Consider the following 27,451-nt stretch of genomic DNA (forward strand, 5'->3'; position numbering starts at 1 on the left):
ACTGCTGCTCCTGGCGCCCCGCCACCTGGATCCTGTCATAAGGCCTGTCTTTGCAACTACGGCACAGAGAGGAGCTGCTACATCCCCAGCCCTGAGGCCTTTCACATGTAAGGCCTTGGATCCTGCAAGACTCGCCCTCGAGCACCACCAACACTACAAGGCTGCAACACCCCGCAGGTACCCTCTCCAGAGCTGTTCCTGAACCTCAACTGTGGGGGTGGGTGATCATTCCCCCTCCCCACCCCATCCTCGGTGGCGACACTGATTTGCGTGAGCCAGCATTACCAGTCGCCTCGGTCTCACGCATTCCTGCCTCTGGGAGCGCACTGCAGCATGCCAACCAATAGACTGCCGACCTGGGGGCTGGGTGAACTGTGCACAAACTTGACTAGCTGCAGTGGGGCTCAACCTGGGGAGAAATTAATAGTTACTCACGGTAGTGACTAACGTACTCTAAGTCCATAGTCCCCTTTCCTCCATACTGCATGGGGCGTCCCTCGCTAGGGACGGAAGACGGAACCTTTTTCACCAGAAAAAACCCTTCTGCCCCTTTAAATTGAAAGGCGCGCTGGGGCGCGGCCCTGGGAGCATGCGCTCCCCTGACTCTGCCCACCGGCGCCACTCTTCAGTCCCCATTGACCCGTCAACAATAATTAACATTGCCTAATGACACCAGTATTATTAGGGGGGAGGATTGTGGGACGTTTGGAGGAAAGGGGACTATGGACTAAGAGTACGTTTGTCACTACGGTGAGTAACTATTAATTACTCTTACGTCCTGTCCCCTTTCCTCCATACTGCATGAGCGATTACAACTGAATGTAGCTCTAGGGTGGAGAGGAGACCCTCCTAAGAAAACAGATTCCTTAGAACCGCCTGTTCAAAAGTTGCGTCCGACTTAAGAGCCGGCGTCCAAACAGTAATGCTAACAGAAACCCACATCTATTCCCATCCTCCAACCGGCAAGCGTTGCCTCACTAAACCCATCTGCCCTCCACTCAAATCAAGGGTACAACCATGACCAAAGGAGGGGGTAAAAAGCAAAGCTCCATAAATATGTTTGCCAAAACTACCCCCAGAGAACTAGGGGACGCTGGCGATGCTGGGGCGGGCCCCCCCCCACCTCCAGCAGGGAGCCCACTGAGCTGCAGCAGATGATGGACTATATACAGGAGGGGTTTACAACCCTTATTACTACACTGGATGACATGGGCAGCACGATTAGCGCCATAAAGTTCTGCATATAGAAAACTGACACTCAAGTCACTGAGGTCGAGACCAGAGTTGGGTTGGCCGAAGACGACATCAATGTGCTCAGAACCGATTTTACCGCGCTCACCAAACAGGTGCAAATTGTTAGCAAGAAGAATAAGGACTTAAGAGTCCAGATCACGGTGCAATAATATACGCATAATTGGGGTCCCTGAGGATAACATTACTGGCTCCATGGAGGATTCCGCGGAGCGCACCCTCCTCTCCTTGCTGGAGATCCCTAAGCTATCACCTCAATTCGCTATAGAGCGTGCCCATCACTGGCTGACCACGAAACCAAAACCTTGGGCCCCTCCCCGCCCAATCATCGCCAGAGTCTTGAATTACCGAGACAGTGTAACGCTCACCTGATTCCCGTAGAGGCGCCGGTCTTGACTGGGCGTATACCGTATCTTCAAAGGTGATGTGTAACACACGGCTGGCTCTTTGGGCTGGACCTCTGTGCACTGTATGTCTGGCTCGAAGGGTAAGATGTCTGCAGATAGAAAATGTGGGATTAATGAACTGGGTTATTGAATGTCTCTCTCTTCTTCCCTTTCTCTTCTCCTGTAGAACCCCAAAGGTTAACGCTCTCACCTTAGGTAAGTGAACGCCGTGCTCTCCATCTGCCTCGAGGCAGGGTGCTGTAACCAGTTTCTTCACTGGATAAGGGGAGCAGGCCTCTTGACTTCAGAGGACTGCTGTCCGTCGTTTACTGCACGAACGGTAAGTTTCGAGTAATTCTAATGTCTTTAAAGTCTTTAGTAATGATGTCTCTTGTTTTTCAGGGTTCCGGCGATGGCGGATGGCGGGCTGAAGTGAGTTGAAGATGGAGCCCGTGTGATGAATAGAAGCGCCTGGAAGCACGTAAGTAAGCGCTTGTTGCCTGCTTCACGATGCGCTCTAACTGTCTTTTTATTTTGCAGGTACAAGTTCGGGGCGGCTGCAGGGTGCCGGAATACCCACTGGGTTAGATGTGGAAAGGAGTAATGGCACGTGAGTATTAAAGTTCCCCAATGTCTTTAAACGCACCTTGTTTTGTCTTTCAGATGCGGGATGCAGCGCCGAAGGCCTCCGGAGCGTGCAAAGAGTTGGTAAGCTTTTGTCTTTCAGATGCCGGAATGCAGTGTGAAGACCTCCGGAGCGCACGAAGAGTAGGTAAGCCTTTGTCTTTTAGATGCCGGAATGCAGCGCGAGGCGTTGGTGACAGCCGATGGACCAGGCAAGTGAAGAGCTGTCACTGAAGACCGTAATGCTAACCTGTTCTTTCTTGTCTTTATAGGTGTTGCTGAAGACTGGATTCAGAATGGTAAGCCTTTTTCCTTAGGCCCAGGATCAGATGCAGAAGACACGATGAGCGTTCTGCTGCTGAGGATGCAGAATAACGCAAAGCAAGATTCATCCATCGGGTGTGGTTTAAATAGCCTCCTGTAGTGCTTAGGTGTCTCCTTCCACAGCCACGCCTAGGTAAGAAAAGAGTTCCTGCTTTCCAGAAGAGTTCCAGTGTTCTGAATCTAGGGAGTGGCTCCTGCCCCACCCAACAGGAAAAGTAGTTCCAAACAGAAGAGGATCAGAGACTCAACTGGCAGGCAAGTAAGCAGCATGGTCTGCTGCAGGTAAGTCCACCCAAGCATTATGAGCCTGGCGCTTCCAGCGCTGGGACTGGGCATATTTATGAGCCTGGTGCCACTGGCGCCAGGACTGGGTCCAAAAGGTCCCAATTGGGACTGGTTGGCACTCGGAACCTGGGTTATGGATCTGCTTCCAAGGGAGTTGGGAAAACTCTGACCTTTTGGAAGCAGAGATCATGACAGTACCCCCCCTCAAGGCCCCTCCCAAACCGGGCTTCTCCGGGGGTTTTGGCTTGTCAGGAAATGTTCGGTGAAATCTTTTGATTAGGCGAGGAGCGTGGACATATTCAGCAGGTTCCCAGGATCTCTCTTGGGGGCCGTAGCCTTTCCAGTCAATTAGGTAGAATAGTTTAGATTTGGAGATCTTGGAGTCCAGAATGCTTTTGACTTCAAACTCGAGTTCTCCATCAACTAGGATAGGTTTTGGAGATTCGGTTAGTCGGGTTTGAGGTTGCACGGGTTTTAATAGAGAGACGTGGAAGACCGGATGTATCTTCATGTGCGGGGGCAAGTCCAACTTGACCGCTACTGGGTTTACTATGGTAGTGATGGAATAGGGACCAAGGTATCTTGGGTTGAATGTGCGTGGCCCTTTTAGAGGTAGATATTTGGTGGATAACCAGACTTGATCCCCTACTTGATATTGAGGGGCTTCCTTCCGATGTTGATCTGCTGCTTTCTTGTATTGTTCTTTAGCCCTTTGAAGGTGAGAAACAGCTTCCTTAAAGGCTTGGGTGATTGTAGAATGCAGGTAGTCTACTGCTGGTGTTTCAAGATCTTGGAGGGGATCCAACTCCGAGGTTCGAGGGTGACTGCCGTACAAAAGAAAAAAAACGGGGTTTTCCCAGTTCCCGAATGGACAGAGTTATTGTAGGCATATTCGGCTATCCAAAGGATGTCTTTCCAAGCTTTTTCAGTTTGTTGCAGCATGCAGCGTAAATACTGTTCCAGAGTTTGATTGGTCCTCTCGGTTTGTCCGTCGGTCTGAGGGTGGTGACTGGTCGATAGTCTCACATCAATTTGAGCCGACCGACAGCAACTTCGCCAAAAATGAGAAATAAATTGACTACCTCGATCCGAAATTAGAACCGAAGGAAAACCGTGCAGTCGGACGATGTTTTCGAGAAATTCTCGGGCCAGAGTTGCTGCTGTTGGCAAGCCTTTGAGCGGAATGAAATGCGCCATCTTGGAGAATAAGTCCACGATTACTAGAATCGTATTGTATCCGGAGCATGGAGGTAGATCGGTGATGAAGTCCATAGAAAGCGTATGCCAAGGGCGAGGTGGGATGTCAATAGGGCGTAAGAGGCCTGCTGGTCTTTCCTTTTGACTCTTGTTTTGGGCGCATACTCCACAGGACATTATAAAGTCTCTGATATCTTTTTTCCAAGACGGCCACCAGAAGTAGCGCTTGATCTTTTCTGAGGTCTTGGCCATACCGGGATGTCCTTCCATTAAAGAATCGTGATAACAAGAGATTACTTTTTTCTGTAAATCTGTGCTGGGTAGGTATAATCGTTCTTGGAAATACAATAAGTTGTCCTTTACTGCAAAGTCCTTTCCCTGCAGATGCCAATTCTGTATGTCTGCTGGAGTTACAAGTTGCCTGGCTTTATCCTTAACTTCCTCTATGGATTCTGTGGCGATTACACCCAGAATTCTTTGTTCGGGAATGATTGGTACAGGTTTAGGGTTGATCAAGTGTTCTTCCACTCCCATCCGAGAAAGGGCATCAGCTTTACCGTTTTTTATACCAGGTCGATAGGTAATTATGAAGTCAAACTCGGCAAAGAATAATGCCCAGCGGAGTTGTCTAGAGGATTGGGCTTTTGCGGTTTTCAAATATTGCAGGTTTCGGTGATCCGTAATCACAGTAAGGGTGTGTCGGGCCCCCAGCAGATAATGCCGCCAAGCCTTAAAGGCAGACTTGATAGCCAGAAGTTCCTTGTCAGTAATCGTGTAATTGATTTCAGGAGGCGAGAATTTGCGGGACCAAAATGCAACGGGATGCAACTGATTGGTTACCGGGTCCTTTTGTGATAGAACTGCCCCCATGGCAAGGCTTGAAGCATCAGTTTCCACGATGTAGGGGAGTTCGGGGTGAGGGTGTTTTAAGATTGGTGCAGAGATAAATTTAGTCTTCAAATCCTGGAAAGCTTGTTCCGCCTCGGTAGACCATTCAAAACGTTTGTTTTTCTTTAACAAGGCAGTGATGGGCTGGACTATTCGAGAGAATTCGGGGATAAACCTTTTTTTTTTTTTTTTAAATGTATTTATTGGTTTTAACAGATTAACAAAAACAAGTATACATCGCTTGAGTATCAGACGAATAATCAGAAAGTAACGTAACCCTCCCACCCCCACCCCCCCAACTCAAGACCAAGTAAACATTATTGTCCCATTACGATAGGCCAGATTGATGGCTAGGGAAGTCCGATCCATCCGAGGCATCGTCAGAGTTATTAGGATGCAGAAGTGGCTCAGTCAAGGCCACCCAGCGTTGTAGTTCTCCGCTGGAGTCTAGCCTTTGTTCAAGGATTGCCGTTTCCCACGCGCCAGTCTCCGCCGTTATCCATTTAGTCAGGTCCCCCCACCACAATGCCTCATGCGGGGCCCTAGGGCTCTTCCATCCCATGGCTATGCGCCTCTTCGCAGTTATGTAGATCAAGTCTTTGAGCTTGTTCAGAGGTTTGTTTTTGTGGTTGCGTTTGCATCTGCCCAGGATGCATACTGCGGGGCAGTTCACCTCTAGCTCGATGTCTGCGTCCGCCACCCTCCCCTGAACCTGTGTCCAGAAGTGGCGTATCTCCGGGCAGCCCCAGAACATATGCGTCATACCCGCCTTCGGCTCCCTACATTTGGGGCATAGCTGGACCTCGGCTCCCCTGAAATTAGATATAGCCTCTGGTGTTAGGTAGGCTCTGTTAGTGATGTACAGTTGAATGAGTTGCAATCGGGCATTCCTGGAGACTTTTTTATGGTAGTGGGTTATTTTCTCCCATTCGGCATCCGTGAAGTCTAAGCCAAATTCGATTTCCCATTTTGCTCTACATTTAAGCTCGGTGTTAGTCGTGCCCTGGAGCAGGGTTTCGTACAATCGCGAGGTTTCATGGCCGCCCTCGGCTGTGTTCAATAGTGTTTCTATGACCGTATTTTCCGTCATGGGGGTGGTAGCCTCCGGCCATCTGACCCTAATGGCGTGTATCACTGCCCCATGGAGCAAAAATTGGCCAGCGGGTAATCCCGTAGTTTCAGCGAGATCAGGAAAGGGCATGATCTCTTCATCCCGCATTAAGTCTCCCAGGGTGGCCACTCCGTAAGGTTCCCATTGGGTGCGTGATTCGTGAAAGCCCCATGGCTGATGAGCCATAATTGCTGCTATAGGGATTTGAGGTGAGAAAGGATCAGCTGGCCCCACAGTTTTGCACGCTCTGTTCCAGAGCTTTATTCCAAGTCTAATTAAGTATGGAAGGGGCTGTGTGAATCTGCCCTGTGCCCACAGTAGGTCCCTCAGGAGGAGGTAGGGTAATGCAGGTTGGAGGAGCCGAGTGTCCGAGGAGGTCTCATCGGCCATCCATCGCATCACTTGCCTTAGCTGGCTCGCCAGGTAGTACAATTCGAAATTAGGGACCTTAACTCCTCCCCTCTCGTAAGGTCTTTGGAGTGTGTCCAGCGCCACCCTGTGTCTGCCCTCCTGCCAAAGGAACCGTCTGCATAGTTTGTTTATGTTTTTAAAGAAGGAGGGGGGGATATTGTAGGGAACGTTTGTAAAGTTATATAGTAGGCGGGGGAGAGCAACCATTTTGAGTAGACCGGCCCTACCGGCCATCGAGAGCGGAAGCTTACCCCAGAATTCCATAGATTTTTCTAGAGCGTCTTTGGCTCTCACCGTATTAAGTGTATGTTCCGTGAATGGGTCCCGGTGTATGGTGATTCCCAGGTATCTAAAGGAGGTCGCTTGCCATTCTAGATCTAGGGAGGGGAGGGATCCAGGGCCATCTTTATGTAGGGCGGCAAGCGGGTAGAGGCAGGACTTATCTTTGTTAATACGGATACCCGTGTATCTACTGAATCCGTCCAGTGTTTCTAGGATGTAGGGCAGGAGGTGTTCAGGGTTATGTAAGAACAATAGCGTATCATCCGCATACATAGAGACGAGGTGGGTCACTCCGTCGATTACAATACCCCCATCTCCGTATTCCTGCCTAAGGTACGTGGCTACGGGTTCGGTGGCGATGATGTATAGCATCGGGGAGAGTGGGCAGCCCTGGCGAGTGCCTCTATGTAACGCCCATTTGTTTGAGAAGGTCCTGTTCGTGCGCACCCTAGCGGTGGGGTTGGTGTAGACTAGCCGGGTCCATTTCAGGAAGGCAGGTCCTATCCCCATTTTAGCCATAGTGGCATAAAGCCATTCCCAACGCACTGAATCAAAGGCCTTGGTGGCGTCTAGTGACGCCACCGCGTATTTCTGAGGCCTCTGCTCCGTGCTGTACATAATATGGTGCAACCTACGCAGGTTCTCTGTTATGGAGCGACCGGGCACGTAACCCGTTTGGTCCTGGTGGATCAGGTGGGGAATTACCCTTCGCAGTCTACTAGCTAGCAGGGAGGTTAGGATCTTGCAATCGACATTTAACATGGAGAGGGGTCTATATGAGCCGCAGTGCGATCCGTCTTTCCCGGGTTTCAGGAGAGGGACAATCACCGCCTCCCTCATGGAGTCGGGGAGGGCACCCCGCTCGTAGGCTTCGTTGAACACCTGTGCCAACAGTGGGGCCAAGGTCTCCTCGTACAATTTATAAAATTCCCCAGGGAGGCCATCAGTGCCTGGGGACTTACCGGTTGGGAGTGACCTAATGATTGCCTTGACCTCATCTGGGGTGATGGGTTCGTCCAAGGCGTCCGTCATATGGGGCTCTAGCCTGGGGAGATCTATGTCGTCCAGGATGTCCTCTATGTCGGAGACGTCCACGGGTGGGGGTTCGGCGTATAAATTGCTGTAAAAGTCAGAGAACACCGAATTAATTTCAGTCTGGGTGTGCACTAGGGAGCCATCTGGTTTGAGTACTTGGCAAATGGGTGTTCTGGGGGCTTCTCTCTTGTACAGCCAAGCTAGGAGTTTACCAGGTTTATCACCTAGAGCGTGGGTACGTTCAGTGTGTTTGGCATAGCTCAGCCTACCCAGGGACTCCCAGTGCGTGAGACAGGTTTGTTTGAGGTCAATCACCTTCTGTAAATGTTCTGGGGATGGGTCTAGTCTGCCTTCGAGCTCCCCCAACTCACTCTCTGCATGTTCTAAGGAGGAAGTAATCGACCTCAGTGCTCCGCCCATGGTTGCAATCATCTCCCCTCTCAGGACCACCTTGTATGCCTCCCAGGCGGTGCCTATGTGTTTAACACTGTTGAGGTTCCTTTCCCAGTAGTCTTCAGTCCTATCAGCAATGTGTTCGCGGAGGGCTATGTCTAGGAGAGCTTCAGCCCTAAGTTTCCAGGTGGGGACCGGGGGTCTAGGCGGGTAGATCTCCCAGGTGGCTACTAGTGGGGAATGATCGGACAGTACTCTGGGCTGGTACTGAGCACCGCCGAACGTTGCCTGTTGTTCTAGGCTCACGAAAAGGTAGTCTATCCTAGTGTGGACTGCGTGAGGAGGGGAGTAAAAGGAGAACACACGTGCATCTGGGTGCTGTTCTCTCCACAAGTCTCGGAGTTGTAACTGCTGTATCAACCTTGACAGAATTTTGGCAGGCGGGGAAGGGCGTGTATGTTTATCGTCCGACCTGTCTCTCAGGGGGTCTAAGGTGCAGTTATGGTCGCCCCCCCATATCATGGTTTGGTCCCTGTAAGGGCCGAGGCGTGGATACAGGGAGTGGAAGAAGGTGGTTGCATCATGGTTGGGTGCATAAGTGCTGACTAGACAAACCTCTCTCCCTTCAATGGTGCCACATGCAATTGCCATCCTGCCCTCATTGTCTGCTTTGGAGCCGACCAACCGGAAGGGGACAGAGGGGTCCACCCAGATCAGGACACCCCTGGCGTAGGAGGAGTAGGAGGAACCTACCAGGGTACCACGCCAGGCCTTTGCCAATGCTTTCAGTTTGTCCGATGTAAGGTGTGTTTCTTGTAGCAGGGCTATTTTGGTTTTGCTTCTTTTAATATAGGAGAGTATGCGCCGTTGTTTCACGAAGCTGTTCATGCCTCTGACGTTCCACGTCAGGATTTTCAACGAATCGGCCATGTGAGATTTGGGATTCTGGTGGCTATGTCCAACGCCCCCGGGAGCACCACCAGTGGCCGGAGGATCGTGGGGGTCTTGTGGTTTCCTGGAGATTCGTGCATGCGGGTCTCAGCCGGGTTACTTGCACCCCTGAACTTCTGCTTCAGTGACTGCCAGCCTATCCAGCGGAGGGTAGGTGCCTCGTCCGTGCTGACTGAAATGGATGTTGGTGGTCTTGGTTGTCCCTGATTCGGGCACTTAACAACTGTGCCAACTTCCCCTATCCCTCCCCCCCGTAACTGTGAACTTCCCCAACATAAACCAGGTCGAGTGAGGAGCTCCTCACTATGACAGACCCGTTTCCGCTCCTTTAGACCGAAGGACGGTCGCATGGTGCCCTACGGGCGGGTAATGAGTACCCTTAACAAGAAAGAACTTCCAGGGGTAGGAGAGTGTTCGTCCGGGCGCCTCGTGTTATGAAATCCGGTCAGCTGCGGCGTAAGTGGCCGTTCCATGGTGGGGCCTCCGAAAGGCACCGGGGCCCTGAGAGACGGGGCTCAGCGGGGTTGTCGTTTCCTGACTTCGACATCTGGGATCTGCTCCCTGTCCATCCAGTCTCGGGCCTCTGCCGGGGTATCGAAGAGGTGAGTTCTGTTGTTTCGTATCACCTTCAATCTGGAGGGGTAGAGGAGCATGTAGCGTAGGCCTGCAGCCTTCAGTCTTGCTTTGGTGTGTATGAACTGTGCCCTCTTCATTTGAACCTGAAATGTATAGTCAGGGTAGATGGATATCTTGGCTGAACCCCTGCAGATCTGGCCGCCTGACCGCGAGAAGGTGAGGATGGTTTCCCGGTCTCTGTAGTTAAGTACTTTTGCGATCACGGGTCTGGGTGGGCTGCCAGGAGGGGGTTTCGATGTGAGGGATCGGTGAGCCCTTTCGATTACAAAGCCCTGAGAGAGTTTTTCTGCTCCAATCTCCTGTATCAGGAGATTCTCTACGAAGTTCGTGGGGTCCGATCCCTCGATGCCCTCCGGGAGCCCCAGGAGGCGAATGTTGTTGCGGCGTGCGCGCCCCTCTGCCTCCTCGACCCTGTCTTCTAGGTTTTTAACTTTTTGTTGAAGTGCATCGACATCTTTGAGGAGCACTGTCTTAGCTTCCGTGTTCTCGCGGACCTGGGCCTCCAGCACCTCTGTTCTGCCGGCCAGGGATCGGACGTCTTGGCGCAGGAGGTTCAAGTCTATGGCGACAGCGTCTATTTTATGCTCCACGGCTGCCTGGGAAAGTTTGATAGCTTCAAGGATCTGTGTGTTACTAGGTTCCGCTGAAGGCCCCAAGGGGTCGGGTAGGTCTGCAGCAAGAGTCTCGCTCATGTTATCTGGCGCTGTGGGCCCCGCCGCCGTGAACGTGTCGATGGTGGTCTGACGTTGCTTAGCCCTTGCTCCTTTGGTAGACATGTCGACTGAGCCTCCGGGCTTCGCTGTTACCGAGGTGGCCGGGGTGAGCCGCGATGGAGTGGCCGAGGAAGCCGTATCGGGTGGGCCGCGATGGCGGATCGCTGTATGCTGTGGGCGGCTCCGTAGGCACAGGGGGGACGGATAGTGTGCGCCGGGGCCGCTTCTTCGGGTTACCAGGCCGGGCACGCCTGTATGTGTCGGTTGCGTTAGTCCCCCCCGCTCACCTCGAAGGGCCTCCGAGACCCTGGCTCCCGGTTCTGTGGCTGGCAGCGCCCTCGTCCGGGACGTTCCAGGCTGGTCGTCCCGTTGGCACCGTCGTTCGCGCTCCAAGCTTCACGGGTGCCCCACAGGCCCCCCTCGTCAGTCCAGCTGGGCGTTCGTGTGTCCTCGGCCCTCAGCTGAGTGTTACGGCGCGAGCGGCTTTAGAGTGCGGGCCGCCGCATCTTGCAGGGCTCGGGAGCCGCCATCTTGGCCCTGGTCCGCGGGATCGTGTCGCACGGTCTATAGGGCGAGACCGGTCCTCCAGGGCCACAGGAATCGACCCGCAGGTGCAGCAGGATGTCGGCCCTCGATGAGGCGGTTCGTGGGGTTCGGAGCCCCCGAAAAAAGTAGTTAAAAGCAGCTTATGATGGTCGCATCAAGCGGAGCGCAAGGAGCGAACGTCCTCTTCACATGGCGGTTAGCCACGCCCCCCGAATTCGGGGATAAACCTGCGGTAAAAGTTAGCGAAGCCTAACATGCTTTGCACACCTTTTACGGAGGATGGTGATGGCCATTTGAGAACTGCATCGACCTTCTTTGAATCCATACGCACTCCGCCAGGTGATAATATGAATCCCAAGAATTCAACTTCAGTCACGTTGAAAACACATTTTTCCAACTTAGCGAAAAGTTTGTGTTGACGCAATCTTTCGAGGACCATTTTCACGTGTTTCCGATGTTCAGATTCCGATGAAGAATAAACGAGGATGTCGTCAATGTAAACAACAACACACACATCTATGAGCTCTCTGAGGACATCGTTCATAAAATATTGAAAGGCGGCCGGGGCATTACAAAGTCCGAAGGGCATGACCTGATATTCAAATAGCCCATACTTGGTGCGGAAGGCCGTCTTCCATTCATCGCCCTCTTTTACTCGTACCAAGTGGTAAGCTCCTCTAAGATCCAGCTTTGTATATATGCATGCTTTTCTGACTTGGTCCAGGAGTTCAGGGATCAAAGGTAACGGATATCTATTCTTAACGGTGATCTGGTTCAGGGAGCGATAATCTATACAAGTTCTAAGGTCTCCTTCCTTTTTTGGAACGAAGAACAAAGCTGAAGAAGCAGGGGACTTGGAAGGACGAATAAACCCATTTGCCAGGTATTGATCCAGGTATTGTCGAAGGTGAAGGTTCTCAGGCTCGGTGAGGGCATAAATTCTACTACAAGGAGGAGTAGATCCAGGTATCAGGTCGATCTGGCAGTCATAAGACCTATGAGGAGGTAGAGAGTTAGCCTGATCCTTCCGGAAAACATCTTGGTATTCTAGGTATTCGGGAGGTAACTGGGGAGTCTCTGAAGAAATTGCTGCCAGTGCAACACCAGGTGGAGGGTGACAAGTAGAGACACATTCTGGAAACTGGACCGTTCTTGCTCGCCAATCGATCAGAGGATTGTGTTTCTCTAACCAAGGTATTCCTAGAATAATCTGAAACTGAGGGGCCTTGATCACATCGAACACGATCTTCTCATGGTGTCCATCTTGACTTACTAGCGTCACTTCTTGAGTGGTATGCGTTACTGGCCCGGAGGCTATCTCCGTACCATCCACCGTAGTAATGACGTCCTTTACAGCCTTGGGACAAAGAGTTAGATTCATCCTCAAAACCATTTCATGATCCACATAATTGCCGATGGCACCGCTGTCGACGTAAGCTTCAATTGCATGTAATCAATCCGGATTATCAGGGCTAATGAGGACCATAGGTATCACGAAATGCGAGGTCACGGAACTGGTTTTCACGCTCGGCAAGAGGACCTCTATTCTTGTCGGGCGAGGTCGTTTCGCTGCTCAGAGTTTGTAACTTTGGTAACTGCAGCTCCTACTGCCTTCTTGGCAGGTTTCACCGGACAGTCTCGAAGAAAGTGCCCTGAGTTTCCGCAATAGAGGCATAATTGCAACTGTTTTCTCCTTTCCCGCTCCTTTTGTGTTAGAGGACCTTTCAGACCCCCTATTTGCATGGGTTCCCCGGAGTCTACTCCTTTGGAAGGAGTTGGCGGTTTGGAAAATACTCGAGCATCAAACTTGGAACGATCGGCCTTCCTGTTCTGCAGTCTGTGATCTATTTGAACGACTAAGTCTATATAGTCCGAACAATCTTGTGGGGGATTCACTACTTGGGCTAACACATCTTTGAGCTCTCCGCGTAGACCTCTATAAAACAGCGTAATCCTTTTGTCCTCAGGCCAGTGAGTTTCCACTACCAGTCTGTTGAAAGACGCAAAAGGTCTTGATTACCTTGTCGCAACGAAAGAAGCTCATTGTCCAAGGCCTGCCCCTGTGAATGTCGTGCGAACAGTTTTTCCATACTGAGCTGAAAAGCTTGAAAATCATGGAGGACCGGATCGTCTTGATTTACTAGAGGGATCGACCAGTCTGCCGCATTGCCACTAAGGTACGAAAGCACGAAAGCTACTTTAGCTTGATCAGTTGGAAAGGCTGCTGGCCGGCATAAGAAGTGCAACCGGCACTGATTGATAAATACTCCAAACCTCTTTGGGTCACCAGAAAATCGTTCGGGCGGAGCCAGAGGTACATTCCCAGGTAGGTTGATCTGCACTGGATTCATAGAGGATGTAGAAGGAAGATTTCCCCCAGATGCGGGTAACGGGGTCTGACCGGCTTGTGACTGTAGCAATTGTCTAGCGAGGTCATCTGTTCGCTCCTTGGAAATAATCAGTTCCCTTCTTAGAGCGTTCGTTTCCTGACGGGCTGCATGCACTTCTGCCCTTAGTTCCCCAAGTAACTGGGCTAGCTGGTCGGTATCCGAGGTTTCCATAGCGCCTGGATGGGAGTTTTGTGGTAGGCTTTGCGTTCTGTAACGCTCACCTGATTCCCGTAGAGGCGCCGGTCTTGACTGGGCGTATACCGTATCTTCAAAGGTGATGTGTAACACACGGCTGGCTCTTTGGGCTGGACCTCTGTGCACTGTATGTCTGGCTCGAAGGGTAAGATGTCTGCAGATAGAAAATGTGGGATTAATGAACTGGGTTATTGAATGTCTCTCTCTTCTTCCCTTTCTCTTCTCCTGTAGAACCCCAAAGGTTAACGCTCTCACCTTAGGTAAGTGAACGCCGTGCTCTCCATCTGCCTCGAGGCAGGGTGCTGTAACCAGTTTCTTCACTGGATAAGGGGAGCAGGCCTCTTGACTTCAGAGGACTGCTGTCTGTCGTTTACTGCACGAACGGTAAGTTTCGAGTAATTCTAATGTCTTTAAAGTCTTTAGTAATGATGTCTCTTGTTTTTCAGGGTTCCGGCGATGGCGGATGGCGGGCTGAAGTGAGTTGAAGATGGAGCCCGTGTGATGAATAGAAGCGCCTGGAAGCACGTAAGTAAGCGCTTGTTGCCTGCTTCACGATGCGCTCTAACTGTCTTTTTATTTTGCAGGTACAAGTTCGGGGCGGCTGCAGGGTGCCGGAATACCCACTGGGTTAGATGTGGAAAGGAGTAATGGCACGTGAGTATTAAAGTTCCCCAATGTCTTTAAACGCACCTTGTTTTGTCTTTCAGGTGCGGGATGCAGCGCCGAAGGCCTCCGGAGCGTGCGAAGAGTTGGTAAGCTTTTGTCTTTCAGATGCCGGAATGCAGTGTGAAGACCTCCGGAGCGCACGAAGAGTAGGTAAGCCTTTGTCTTTTAGATGCCGGAATGCAGCGCGAGGCATTGGTGACAGCCGATGGACCAGGCAAGTGAAGAGCTGTCACTGAAGACCGTAATGCTAACCTGTTCTTTCTTGTCTTTATAGGTGTTGCTGAAGACTGGATTCAGAATGGTAAGCCTTTTTCCTTAGGCCCAGGATCAGATGCAGAAGACACGATGAGCGTTCTGCTGCTGAGGAGGCAGAATAACGCAAAGCAAGATTCATCCATCGGGTGTGGTTTAAATAGCCTCCTGTAGTGCTTAGGTGTCTCCTTCCACAGCCACGCCTAGGTAAGAAAAGAGTTCCTGCTTTCCAGAAGAGTTCCAGTGTTCTGAATCTAGGGAGTGGCTCCTGCCCCACCCAACAGGAAAAGTAGTTCCAAACAGAAGAGGATCAGAGACTCAACTGGCAGGCAAGTAAGCAGCATGGTCTGCTGCAGGTAAGTCCACCCAAGCATTATGAGCCCGGCGCTTCCAGCGCTGGGACTGGGCATATTTATGAGCCTGGTGCCACTGGCGCCAGGACTGGGTCCAAAAGGTCCCAATTGGGACTGGTTGGCACTCGGAACCTGGGTTATGGATCTGCTTCCAAGGGAGTTGGGAAAACCCTGACCTTTTGGAAGCAGAGATCATGACAGACAGGGACGCAATGCTGCGGGCTATCAGAGCTAAAGGGGAGCTACTAACGGGATCAAAAAAAATGAATCTTTACCCAGACTTCTCCATCACATTGCAACGGGAGTGGAAATCCTTCCTGGTAGTGAAAAAGAGGCTTTGCGACCTTGGCGTCAACTACGCTATGATGTTTCCCGCCAGGCAACGAGTGGAGCACTCTGAAAATGTTTATTTCTTCACAATCCCTGAAGAAGCAATGAAGTTCCATGACCACCATTTCCCTGGGCGGACCTGTCTATACTATCGCTAAGTAAATGACTGTATCTAATGGCCACATTTAAGATAGCGAGGCAGAACCCAACAAAGCATGTCTGTATTGGGCCAAGAGTGGTAATCATCCTCTCTTTTCTGTGTCAGTACGGACCATTTATTATTGTGCTTATTACACTTGCTATACCGTACACCGCTGTGTTGTGAAACGGGCGGAACAAGGAGTGGCTGACTTCTTTCCTTTCTGACCGACCCTCCCAGGTTCAACTTGGGTCCTTCCTGTCCTCTATTTCTACCTGTGGTGTTCCCCAGGGGTCTAACCTCTCTCCCTGGCTGTTCAACTAATACCTGGCACTTCTTGCCCACCGTATTGCCGCAATCTGCCCCAACTTCCAGTGCTATGCGGATGACACTCAGCTCATTTTCAGGCTACCCTCAGCCACCTCTTCTCCCTCTCTCATCTCTGACTGTCTGACTGCTATCCAGGAGTGGTGTGCCGCCAATGATCTCTGCCTTAATGCCAGTAAGACTGAGATTCTCCTCATCGGCACACCCGCTCCCTCCTTTCCCGTCACACTCAGGCCGGCCTCTCTTGGCCCTCTTCCTGCTCCCACCTGTGAGGGTAAAAACCTCAGGGTCATCTTCGACTCTACACTCTTCTTCTCTCCTAACATCTCTGACGTCTCTAAGAAGTCACACTACCAGCTGCACCACCTCAGAGGTATTTTTCCTTTCCTCTCCTTCCCCCAGAAGCTCACTGTCTCCAGAGTTCTGGTTCTCTCTAGGCTGGACTACTGCAACAGCTTCTTTCTAAATCTGCCTACTTCCACTCTCCGGCCTCTGAAACTCATCCAGAACAGGACTGCGAGACTTGTCCTTGGCCTCAAGCCCAGGGATCGTATCTCTCCAGGACCGAAATCTCTTCACTGGCTCCCAGTGGCTGCGAGGATAAAGTTCAAAACCCTCTATTGTCCACAAGGCTTTCTGTGGCCTGGGGCCTGAATACCGAAACTCTCTCTTCCTAAATATCTTCCTTCTCGAGCACTTCGCTCATCCACCTCCAACTCCCTTAAGGTCAGTCGCTTCTCCAAGCAACGAGTTTGTGGTAGATCTCTTTCTTCGACTGGGGCCTCCCTCTGGAACAGCCTCCCTGAAACTTGAGGAGAATCATCTCCGGTTCTGGATGCACCTCAAAACCTTTCTCTTTGCTTCTGCTTTTTCTCTCCCTCTCCCCTGCTGACCAAAACCGAAACTGCATTGGTTACCTGATCACCCTTTTGACGCGGGCCCAGGTCTCTCCCCCGCCAGTCACACACACCTGCGCTGCCTTCCTGGCAACCCGCGCACTTGGGAACTGTTTCTGTATCCCTACAGTGCCACCACCAGCACTTGACACCTGTTGTCCGCACTTACCCTTGCACTTGCTACCTGCTGGCCTTACTTTTATTTATTGTTATTTGTTCTATTATCCCTTGTACTGCACGTTCCCCCTTCCCATGCACTTGCACGATCTGAATGACACCTGGTCTAGTAGGATCGTTGCCTGTCTCCCCCCTGGTCCCCTTTCCCTTGCCTCATCGTGCCTTGAAACACTTATGTATAGGCGCATTATAAATGCCATATCATATCGTATCATACAGTCCCCCCATGCTAAGTGGCAATTGTTATGGTTATCTATGTTACACGGTTTTCATCCCCCTGATTGGGAGGGATTTGGGGGTGGCGGGAGGGGGCCGGGGAATAGTAAACAGATGGTTACAACCCTTCAGAGTAATTTTTACAGGGTGCACCCTGTGGGCCCGCCTTGGGCCCTTGGCTCTCTATCTACAATGGGCAGATGGCGGCTGACACACTGGGGTGCATAAGCTGGAATATTAGGGTCTGGGCAGCCATGCTAAGAAGCGGAAGCTGCAACTATATGCAGAACAGCACAAAGCCTGTATCCCTTTTTTGCAAGGAACACACTCGCTGGCAGCAGGATGCGAAAGATTTGCTAAAAGTTGGGGTACACAGCGCTTTTATACGCAATACTTGACACAAAGCCGAGGCGTTATGATCCCGATTCACAAATCACTACAATATGTACCATAAACCACACAAGTAGACCTCCTAGGGCGTTACGTGCTGACGCGCGGCTTGATGGCTGGACTGGAGGTGGTACTACTCAATATGTACGGGCCCAATAAAGACAAACCCGATTTCTACACGCAGCCATGCTTGCTATATACCCTCTAGTTCCGGTCCTGTGGGGCGGGGACTTGAATACCATTGCTGACCTCAACCTGGATAGGTCTGGTAACAGGGCCCGGCAGCTAACTAGAGCCACTCGGACTATACTGGACAGACTGGTCTGACTCAGGGTTGTGGATGCCTGGAGACTATTGCACCCTCAGTCTCGTGGATACACATTTTACTCAACAGTGCACAACTCACACTCTAGAATTGACCGGTATCTGGGACACTAATAAACCGTAAAGCGGATGCAGACATACTCCCTAGGACATACTCAGACCATTCTCCAATCACCCTGACCCTAACCCTAAGGCTTAAGCCTCAAGCGCTGTTAGAGCCTGTATTTAAGGCTGAGCTGGGGGATTGTGTGAGCGACTATTTTAACATAAACACGGGCACAGTGGACTCCCTGGTTTCTCTCTGGGAATCTTTTAAAGCGTACATTTATGGCATAGCCCTTGCCAAAGAATCAGGAATCCTCAGCGCGATATGCTGAAATATTCAGTAATGTAAGGCCTCTCTCAAGCAACTCGAAACATTATGTGCTACAGACCTGGCCGCCACAATCCTAGGTGCAATTAAAGAGGTGCTGGACAACTTCAGAGAGTCTGCCGAAAGGGAGCGGAAATTCCTCGACAACCCAACAACTGCAAGGCAATATGGCGAGGGGGAACTGCCAGGTAGCCTTCCTGCACATTCCTACACGGACTGTCGTTGTCGGTGCTCTCCAATGAGACTAGAGATGCCCTTGACTGACCAATGGAAGTCGGGGAGATATTGCAGGCTATTTAGGCATTACCCTACGATAAGGCCCCGGGCCCAGCTGGCTTCACCATGAACTTTTATAAGTGTTACAGATCCCGCCTAGCGCCCCAATTAGCTGCCTTATGGGAAGACTCATGCGCAAGAGGGGTGCTTCCCCCGACACTCAGAGAAGCAGTGATAACGGTACTCCTCAAGCCCGGTAAACCCACCATGCACTGCGGCTCATACCGCCCCCTATCACTAATCAACAGAGATGTCAAAATATTTGCGACGGTGCTTGCCCTTCGAATCGCTCCTTATATGACGCACCTAATACACACTGACCTGTCTGGATTTGTTCCCGGCCACTGCAGCCCCGACCGACCTCATGGGTTCACTTGGGGTCCTACTGAGATAGAATACCTCGGGATCACGAGGCACCAAGACTCGCTATATGAACATAACTTTGGGTCCTATTTACAGCAACTTAAGACATAGCTACTTACTTGGGCTAAGATGCCCATTACCCTCATTAGTAAGGTGCCGCTCCTCAAGATGATAATATTACCGCAAATAGTGTACTGCTTCTCAAATGTCCCAATATGGCCCAGGGCTGCGCTGTTCGATGAGCTCAGAACCGCGATAAACAGTTTCCTGTGGCATTCTGGAGCGGTAAGACTAAAATGGTCCACACTTATGAGATCCTACAGTCAGGATGGCCTAGTGACCCCAGATTTTCGAGAAATACTGGCTAGCAGCCCATGCTCAGTATGCGGCATACTGATTGCAGAGGGCCTTTTGCTCCCACATGTGACCTCCGCTCCCTGGTACTACCCCTGTTTAATACTGGCAACACCACCATGGAGCCCTGTAGGACTGCATGGAATGGAGCTTAACCACCCTTGCCGGCACTTGTAATCTGCCGCTAATTCCGGCAGACAAAGTGCCGACCTTGGTAATTCCGTTTGGTGGTATCGAGCCGGATTTACCGGCAGGATGCCACGAAACATGTAATGAGGCCCATTGTCTTTCTCTCACCATATGAAAATGTATGCCACTGCAGCAGGAGAGCTGTTTCTTTGATTTTCTCCTATCTGAACACATTTCTATGCAATGTGCAGTGCTCAAGTGGTGGGCCTGATTAAAGGGCTTCAGGGGCCTGATCCAGCCCAGGGTCTTTATGTTTGACAACTCTGGGTCAAGACCAACTGAGGCTACTCATACTAGTGTACTAGTGCTAGAAGACAGACCTCTAGATACAAGAATAAGGTAGGGTGTCTTGTGATGTAGTAGGTAACCTATTAGTGGAGATTCAGGTGAAACCATATTGCTCATGTGCCCCATGCTAGAAGAAATTAAATAAATGGTGATGTGAACGAGTCTTCATTGGATACAAAAGATACCGTAGTGGTGGGTAGAAGAGATGCTTTGAGTCATGCACACAGATTCCACGTTATAAACACACACACACAAAATACATGCATACTACACAAACACAAATGATCCACCTACTTTCAGTGCGGAGCTTCTTCTGCTCGTGAATGGTCACCTCCTTCTTCAACATCTCCACTGATGCCTCCTGCTCTTCCCGCTCTCGAGTAAGCTTCACCAGCTCATTCTGCAGTCGTAGCCAGTACTGCCGCAGGGCAGCGATCTCCACACTGTAGTCCTCAATCTGCTTCGTCAATGTGTTGATCTGGATCTCCAGTGGCCCTAGTTCCTTTCCCTAAAGAGGAAACAATAAAAGGAAACCAAAGTGAAACTAAATTTAGTGTTGGCTCTGGAAACCTCCTTTGTGCCCCAACGCCATTCCATCCAAGTATTGTTGCCCATGAATAGAACTTTGATTGCCATTACAGTTCCCAACTCTATTCAACCGAATTTGCTATATGCCGAGCTTTTTTAGATGTCATAATTTAATAACTAGGCTAAGATTTAATTGACCACTTATTAACTTAGTTTTTTCTTTTTTATGGATGCATTAGAATTAAATATACATCTGTTGTTCTTTTGTCTGTGCTACTATGATATTGGGAAACAACAATTACTCGTTTATTGAAAGAGCAAGGTTTTAATAGATGCCGCCCAGCTTTTCTTTTCTTAAGATCAGCTGCATCTGTTTTTACGTGGACGTTGTTATCTTTTCTAAAACCAGCTCCTAATAGAAGGATGACAGATCTAAAGCTTCAATCAGTGTAATAGATTAATCTCTGTCCTGTATCCTAACTTCTTTCCTTTCTTATGTTATTTTTGTTCTTTTTATTTTTATTTTGGATCTATCTTGTATTTGATAAGTATGTTGTTTTAGGGGCCTTGTGGCCTGAAATAAACTTAATAAAGCAGGAGAATGAGATATGATCAATTTCATGACCGCAAAATGCCCACAATGCAAACAGGCAAAAGGGAACTCTAGTTGGAGGCACTTGAACTGCTTGAAGGCCAAATGTACACACTGCCACAGGACAACAAGTTGTGCAGATGAAGAAAAAAAATCCCATGGCCTTATCATCAAGTCAACCGAGGCACATCTTGCTCTAGTTTTGAATTCATTGTCACTTGACTGCAAATAGTCCAGTGTGGCTGCCCATGCTGGTGTCAAGCAGGATATGTCCAGTTAGTAGAGCAAATCACAGTGAGTTATTTTATTTTAGTGCAATCCACTTGCTGTAAAATACTGATGAAATAGCAAATGTACTGCCTCCTCTCAACGTGGCTGCTGAATGATACCGGCCCTGCATGGAAAGCTTCAAAAAATTAACATCCTCTTTCAAATCTATGTGTAAATGTACCCCCAAGGAAAACCAGCAAAAACAGGTCAGTTGTTATCAGGGCTGTATAACCTATTAAGAACTCTATAGTGCAGCGCCACCTCTGAAAACAACACCTGCAGAGGGATAGAAACAGAAAGGATACAAAGTAGGATAGTTTGTGTCAGGGGGGGAAATATGCAAATATATACTTAAAGAATTCATATCAGAAATGTAATTGTAAGTGAACTTAATATAACTATAAGGATTATGCAGAATTCAGAAAGACTAAGCCTCAATATTAATTTTAGTCCTAGTGCAGCTGAAGAAAGAATCAATTTTGAAAGTGTTTGTCTCCAGGCAGAATGAAGAAAGGTATCTTGGCAACTAACAATGGATTTACTTGTACATTTTTAATCTACTTCACTAGCAACAAATATTTAGAAACATGTTTGCACTGCCAAACAATATATCACAGCCTGCTGATGATGTTATTTCAATTGAATGCTGTTAGAGGAATATTATAGCCATTAGACCGATGGAGGGATCATTATTACGGATAATAACCTGCCACCAAGTTATTGGCTGAGGCAAAGCTGAGGGCCTTAAGTTGGGGAAGGGTCATTATCCCGAGCGATAATTACCCCTCCCGAGGTGTACAAGGCTATTAGCACATAGTGGTAGTAGCAATACATGTCTTGGTGGTGAAGCAAGAAAAGAACAAATTACTTACCCATGGTAATGTTCTTTCTGATGGATGTTAATCCCACGGGTACCTTATCTTTGATATATCCAGTATCCTGGTAGCAGTTCTGGAAACTTTTGAACAGCAGAAAACTCTGTGCATCGTCAAATTGTGGTTTCTCTGCAGCTTCCATCCCGCTCACGGACTTGACATTGACGCTGGAATAAGTAGAATGCACCGCGACTGTTGCCTCAGTTCATGTTGTTCCCCTCTTTATGGCATGCCGTCTCGAAGGTTACAGAAACCCAGACGTTAAAAGAGAGGAACATGGAAACCATGGAAGTTCTAACAAAGAGAGAGGGGTAGGCTGGGAGGGTGATGAGGAACCTGTAGGAGGAACATCCATCAGAAAGAACATTACCAGGGGTAAGTAATGTGTTCTTCTAATGGATTGTATCCTCCCATCTGTCTAGGAATCTCAAATTCAGCTGTGTTTATATCTGCCACTTTGTGAAACCCAGGCCTTTCTCCCACTAGCTAGGAATCTTAAACGTAGGTGTGTTTATATATGCCACACTGTGAAAACCAGGCCTTTCTCCCACTATCTAGGAATCTAAAATGTAGGTTTGTTTATTTCTGCCATTTTGTGATACCCAGGCCTTTCTCCAGGCTGACTAGGAATCTCAAACGTAGGTGTGTTTGTTACTGCCTTCTGTGAAAACTAGGCCTTTCTCCCACTATCTAGGAATCTCAAACTTAGCTGCGTTTATATCTGCCACTCTGCGAAACCCAAGCCTTTCTACCACTATATAGTAAGCTCAAACTTAGCTGCGTTTATATCTGCCACTCTGCGAAACCCAGGCCTTTCTACCACTATCTAGTAATCTCAAATTCAACTGTGTTTATATCTGCCATTTTGTGAAACTCGGGCCTTTCTCACGCTGTCGAGGAGTCTCAAATTCAACTGCCAGGCCTTCACCAACCACCCAGGAACATCCGGCTACCCGCTGAAAGCAACTAACCATAGCTTGATTACTACCCAACTAACTAAGAACCAAGGTCAAGTCGTTCACCTCCCACAACTGACTGATAACCCAACTGCCTACTGTCTCTCCAACGCTTAATATCCCAACACCACTGCACTTAGACCCTCCACCCACAGGAAATAGATACGAAACCCAAATCCACTATTTAGGCAGTCACCGGGGAAACCCCCAGCAAACTACCTGCACCCTAGAACAACCCAAGCCCAGAATCCCCCAAATATCTCAAAAATTACTCATATGCAGACACCCCAGCCAATCTACAAAAGCAGCCTACTATATCACAACTACCCCACAACTAACCCCGTATTATAACTATGTCAAAAGAAGCGAAGTGAGATAGTGCACAGCGCAATCACAAGGCAAAAAGACAAGTCTCAACACCACCCAAACCACAAGAGATCCTACAGGTGGGATAAAGCCCCTGTAACCGAAACCAAAAATAAAAAAATAAATGTCCAATCCCTGAGCCCACCTAGGGCCACAAGATACACCGAAACAGAACAGGACGCCACGAAAGAAACACGGAACAAGGAAAAATCACAATGCAGCCGCTCCCTCTTCCAGTACAAACTGCCACGAATACAGAACACACCCCTACAAACAGCACAACCAACAGAGCAAACGTCACGAGAAGAGAAAAATCCCTATACCTAACACTGTACCTCGCAACTGCCTCCACACCGCAACACCCCAATGCCACCGGCAGTTCTAGTCAGACAGAAAACCCATTGGAACCTTGCAGGAAAAGAAGAGAAGATCCGAGAAGAGAAAGGAAAACAAATCAATGCCCTCACTCCCTATAACACAAAAATACAGGGTCAGCGTCAACAACTACATTAAACAAAGAAGATGAAGTAGAAGATTTCTCAAATACAGGAGCAGAGTATACAGAGCTCCAATCAATTTATGTAGGCAAAACAGAAGCAACCCAACAGAACTACTGCAAGACAAAACAGATAAAAAATCAAAATAAACAAAACACTGTTGAAAAGATCCATTGTAACCTAATCAACGCAAGATCAATGTCCAAACATGCCACAGAGATTTTTTACCTGCTGTGCGACGGGGGTATTGGCATCCTATTCATAAACAAAACTTGGCTAGACGAAATCTACAAAAGCACACTCTACAACTGCCTCACTGACAACTTCAAGTGCTCACAGGCAAACAGAAAAAACAAAAGAGGAGGAATGGCAGTAGCTTACAACCACTAAGCATAGAAAACTGCGAATCCCTAATCATTCACCTAACAGCAAACCCCAAAACAAACCTCAAATTTGTTCTAGTTTACAGACCACCGACATACGATGCAACCTTCGTGGACGCCTTCACAGAATCCATTACCAACCTAGCCATCGAGCAGGAACACCTGTTAATCCTGGGAGACTTCAACATCTGGTTTGAAGAAGAAATCGCTAACTGACAAAAATCACTAGCCAAACAATTGAAGAAAATGAAACTACATCAGCTAGTCAAAGGAGCAATTCACACGGCGGGTCATACACTGGACGCAATCTTTGCCAACAAAAACCTCATCACCACAGCACCACCAATACAGATCCTCTGGAGCGACCACCTCATCATTCCTTTCATAATCACGCTGCCCAGAACAACAGCCAAACAACCGGACAAACCGACCACCATCATGAAAGAGACTTGAGGACCAATAAAGCTAGCAACCTAATAGAACAACTGGAAATCAGCAAACCACCGACAATGGCCATGGACCAAGCTGACCTCGACAAAAAAACAGAACTACTGCACAAGTGGATCACCAAAACAATCGACGACATGTCCAAGGAAAAACCTTTTACCCCATCAGGCAAAAGAGCAACAGCAAAATGGTTTAACCCGCTTCTCAGCGACATGAAAATACAAAACAAGACGCTTGAACTAGAGTGGAGGAAAAAATACGACCAGGCAAAGAAATTACAATTCCAACGACAAAACCGCTCGTACAAAAAGGAAATCCACAAGGTCAAAAATAAATTCTACGACAACCGAATCTCTAAAGCTGCCAACACTCAAAAAGAACTGGATAACATCATAAAATGAGAAACCCCCTAGCTGCAACAACACACCCATGCCCTCCCTGAAACTATGCAACAACCTTGCAGATCACTTCAAGACAAAAATCAGCACCATCCACCATACAAAGCAGACCAATCTACCACAACATGCAACCAACCTTGCCAGCCGAAGATCGTCTGAACAAACTACAAAACCTTCCCCAAATATCAGCAGAGACATTCATCAAGCTGGTAAGAAACAGCAACATAGTTGGCTCCCCTGTGGATCCCTGCCCCCCCCACACCCCCAGACATACACAAATCAATCCTCACGCAAGGAGCACCCATGGAACACTACAGAAACTTTTACAACCAGTCACTATTGACAGGTAAAGTACCACGATCATTAAAATCAGCATACAGCAAGCCTCTTCTCAAAGACACAGCAGGCAGCGTGGAAGGCCTCGACAACTACAGACCGATCTCAAACATCCCCTATTCACGAAACTGCTCAAAACCTATAAATATATAGAACAATACAAGATTACATAGAAGAACACCTTCTGCTGGACCAGGCACAAGTAGGCTTCAGACCGATGAGAGGAACAGAAACAGCACTGCTCTCAATCTGGGACGACCTGAAGCCTAATGCAGACTCAGACACAAGCGCAGCTCTAATACTTCTGGATCTCTCAGCAGCATTTTACACAGTCAACCATGAAGTCCTTATCAGGAGATTGGAAGAAATAGGAATCATATTCCTAGCCTTACGCTAGATTAAATATTTCCTAACAGATAGAACAGAAACCGCCTGGATCAAACCCTTCAAATCCACCCCAAGGGAATCCACCTGTGGAGTACCACAAGGATCCTCCCCATCTCTGCTGCTCTTCAACATATACCTGGCTCCACTAATCAAGCTCATTAAAAGAAATGGCCTCACATGCTACAACTACGCTGATGACATACAGATCATCTACAAAGGACAAACACACGCGAAGAAAACACAAACCTGCAAGAATGCCTACAAGAATTCTATGGCTGGATGAACACAAACAACCTCAAACTCAACCCTGGCAAAACAGAAATAATGGTTATATCCAAAAACAGCCACTACATACCATGGCCAACAGAACTAGGAACATCACCAACACCATCAACAACAGTAAAGAACCTCGGAGTCCTGATGGACCGCAAACAAACACTTGAGCCACAAGTAAATGCTATAATCAAGAAATGCTTCTTCCTCCTGCACACAATAAAAAGGATTCTACCGTTCCTCTCCTTCACCCACAAAACACTCACCATCATCAAACTCATGTCCAGAGTAGACTAAGACAACAGCCTATACCAAGGAATGCCAGAACGCCTATTAAAGTAACTTCAGCGTATACAAAACGTAACAGCCAGACTCCTGCTCAAACTACCACGAAGAGAACACATTAGCCCAGCACTGAAAATACAAAACCGGCTAGCGATAAAACAGCGAATAAGGTTCAAAACAATGTGCATAATGGACAGAGCAATCCACGGCCGAGGAGCAGAGTTCCCAAAGAAGAAAATAACCATCTACCATCCAGCAAGGCCACTCAGATCAAGCTACGACATTCGCCTAGAACCAAAACCATACAATAAAAGAAAATTCGGAGGAGTATCTTTCTCACACCTGGCTCCTAAAACATGGAATTCCCTACCAAAAAAACATACGCAATACAAGGAATCATCTGGAATTCAGAAAATGATTAAAAACTTGGATCTTCACCCCAAAATCAGAAGGGAATGAATAGGAATCATACATTCTGGCAGAACCAGGAAGCCCACGGAGGGACCTACAATCCATTGCCTAACCATCCCCAACTGGTGGCCGTAGGGAGGACATTTTGGACCTCTCATTCACACACGCCACCAAGTTTACAGAGGAATACCACAGTAGGCAGGGCTCCCCCGCTAGAAGTCAAGGGAGAGACCCATAACCTTCCTAACCTATCCATCTCTAACCCCAGGGCAGGGGGGAACACACCTCCACGACCCATGTCCACATACCGCTAGACTTCTACAGAAGATAATTACCACACCACAACGTACCTGCCGACTAGGATGCCAAACAATTTCAAAGCACACAGGACGGTCAAAGATGCTGACCACAGAAACCAAAGCAAAGAGGTAAGAAAAAAAACCTGCTAACCCAATACTAAAACGTAATTTTTCCGCAAACTCTTCTCCTACATCTCTGCACAGCAAACTGCACATACTTCACCACACTGCAAAAACATACAAACAACACATAACCATACACAACAGCACATGGGAATCGCTCAGACGCGAAAATCGCACCTAAGCTCAGCGAACGGTGCAAACCGAACTGAAGCTGCCAACAGAACATCATATCTCACTTTCCTATTCCCACTGCACCTTACTAACCCGCTCCCACAGCCTCCCTGTTTCACACCGTCCTTTTTCAGATTCGCCAGAGGGGACCACTCCGGTGGCGAAAGTGCACAGTACAAGTAACCTTTAACATTAACATCTTTGATAGTCTCCCATAGCAGTATGCAGAAGGAGGTGAGAAAAGAGAATTTACTTTCAAATTATTCTGTGGAGAACAGATTTACCAAATTTAGCCCCCTGACCGGATACAGAATCAAGGCAGT

General features: G+C 48.8%; 1 protein-coding gene across 2 annotated transcripts in view; it reads right to left on the minus strand.

The window, feature by feature from the left end:
* Positions 1-27,451, minus strand: part of CCDC40 (coiled-coil domain 40 molecular ruler complex subunit) — a 599,189-nt gene that overhangs the window by 209,825 nt on the left and 361,913 nt on the right. For both annotated transcript variants that reach the window (XM_069655198.1, XM_069655197.1), the window contains one exon: positions 19,826-20,039. In XM_069655198.1, the coding sequence (XP_069511299.1) occupies positions 19,826-20,039 (214 nt within the window). The remainder of the gene's footprint in view (positions 1-19,825; positions 20,040-27,451) is intronic.

The sequence above is a fragment of the Ambystoma mexicanum genome, chromosome 3q (assembly GCF_040938575.1).
Source record: "Ambystoma mexicanum isolate Mex_15411 chromosome 3q, UKY_AmexF1_1, whole genome shotgun sequence".
Classification (NCBI taxonomy): Eukaryota; Metazoa; Chordata; class Amphibia; order Caudata; family Ambystomatidae; genus Ambystoma; species Ambystoma mexicanum.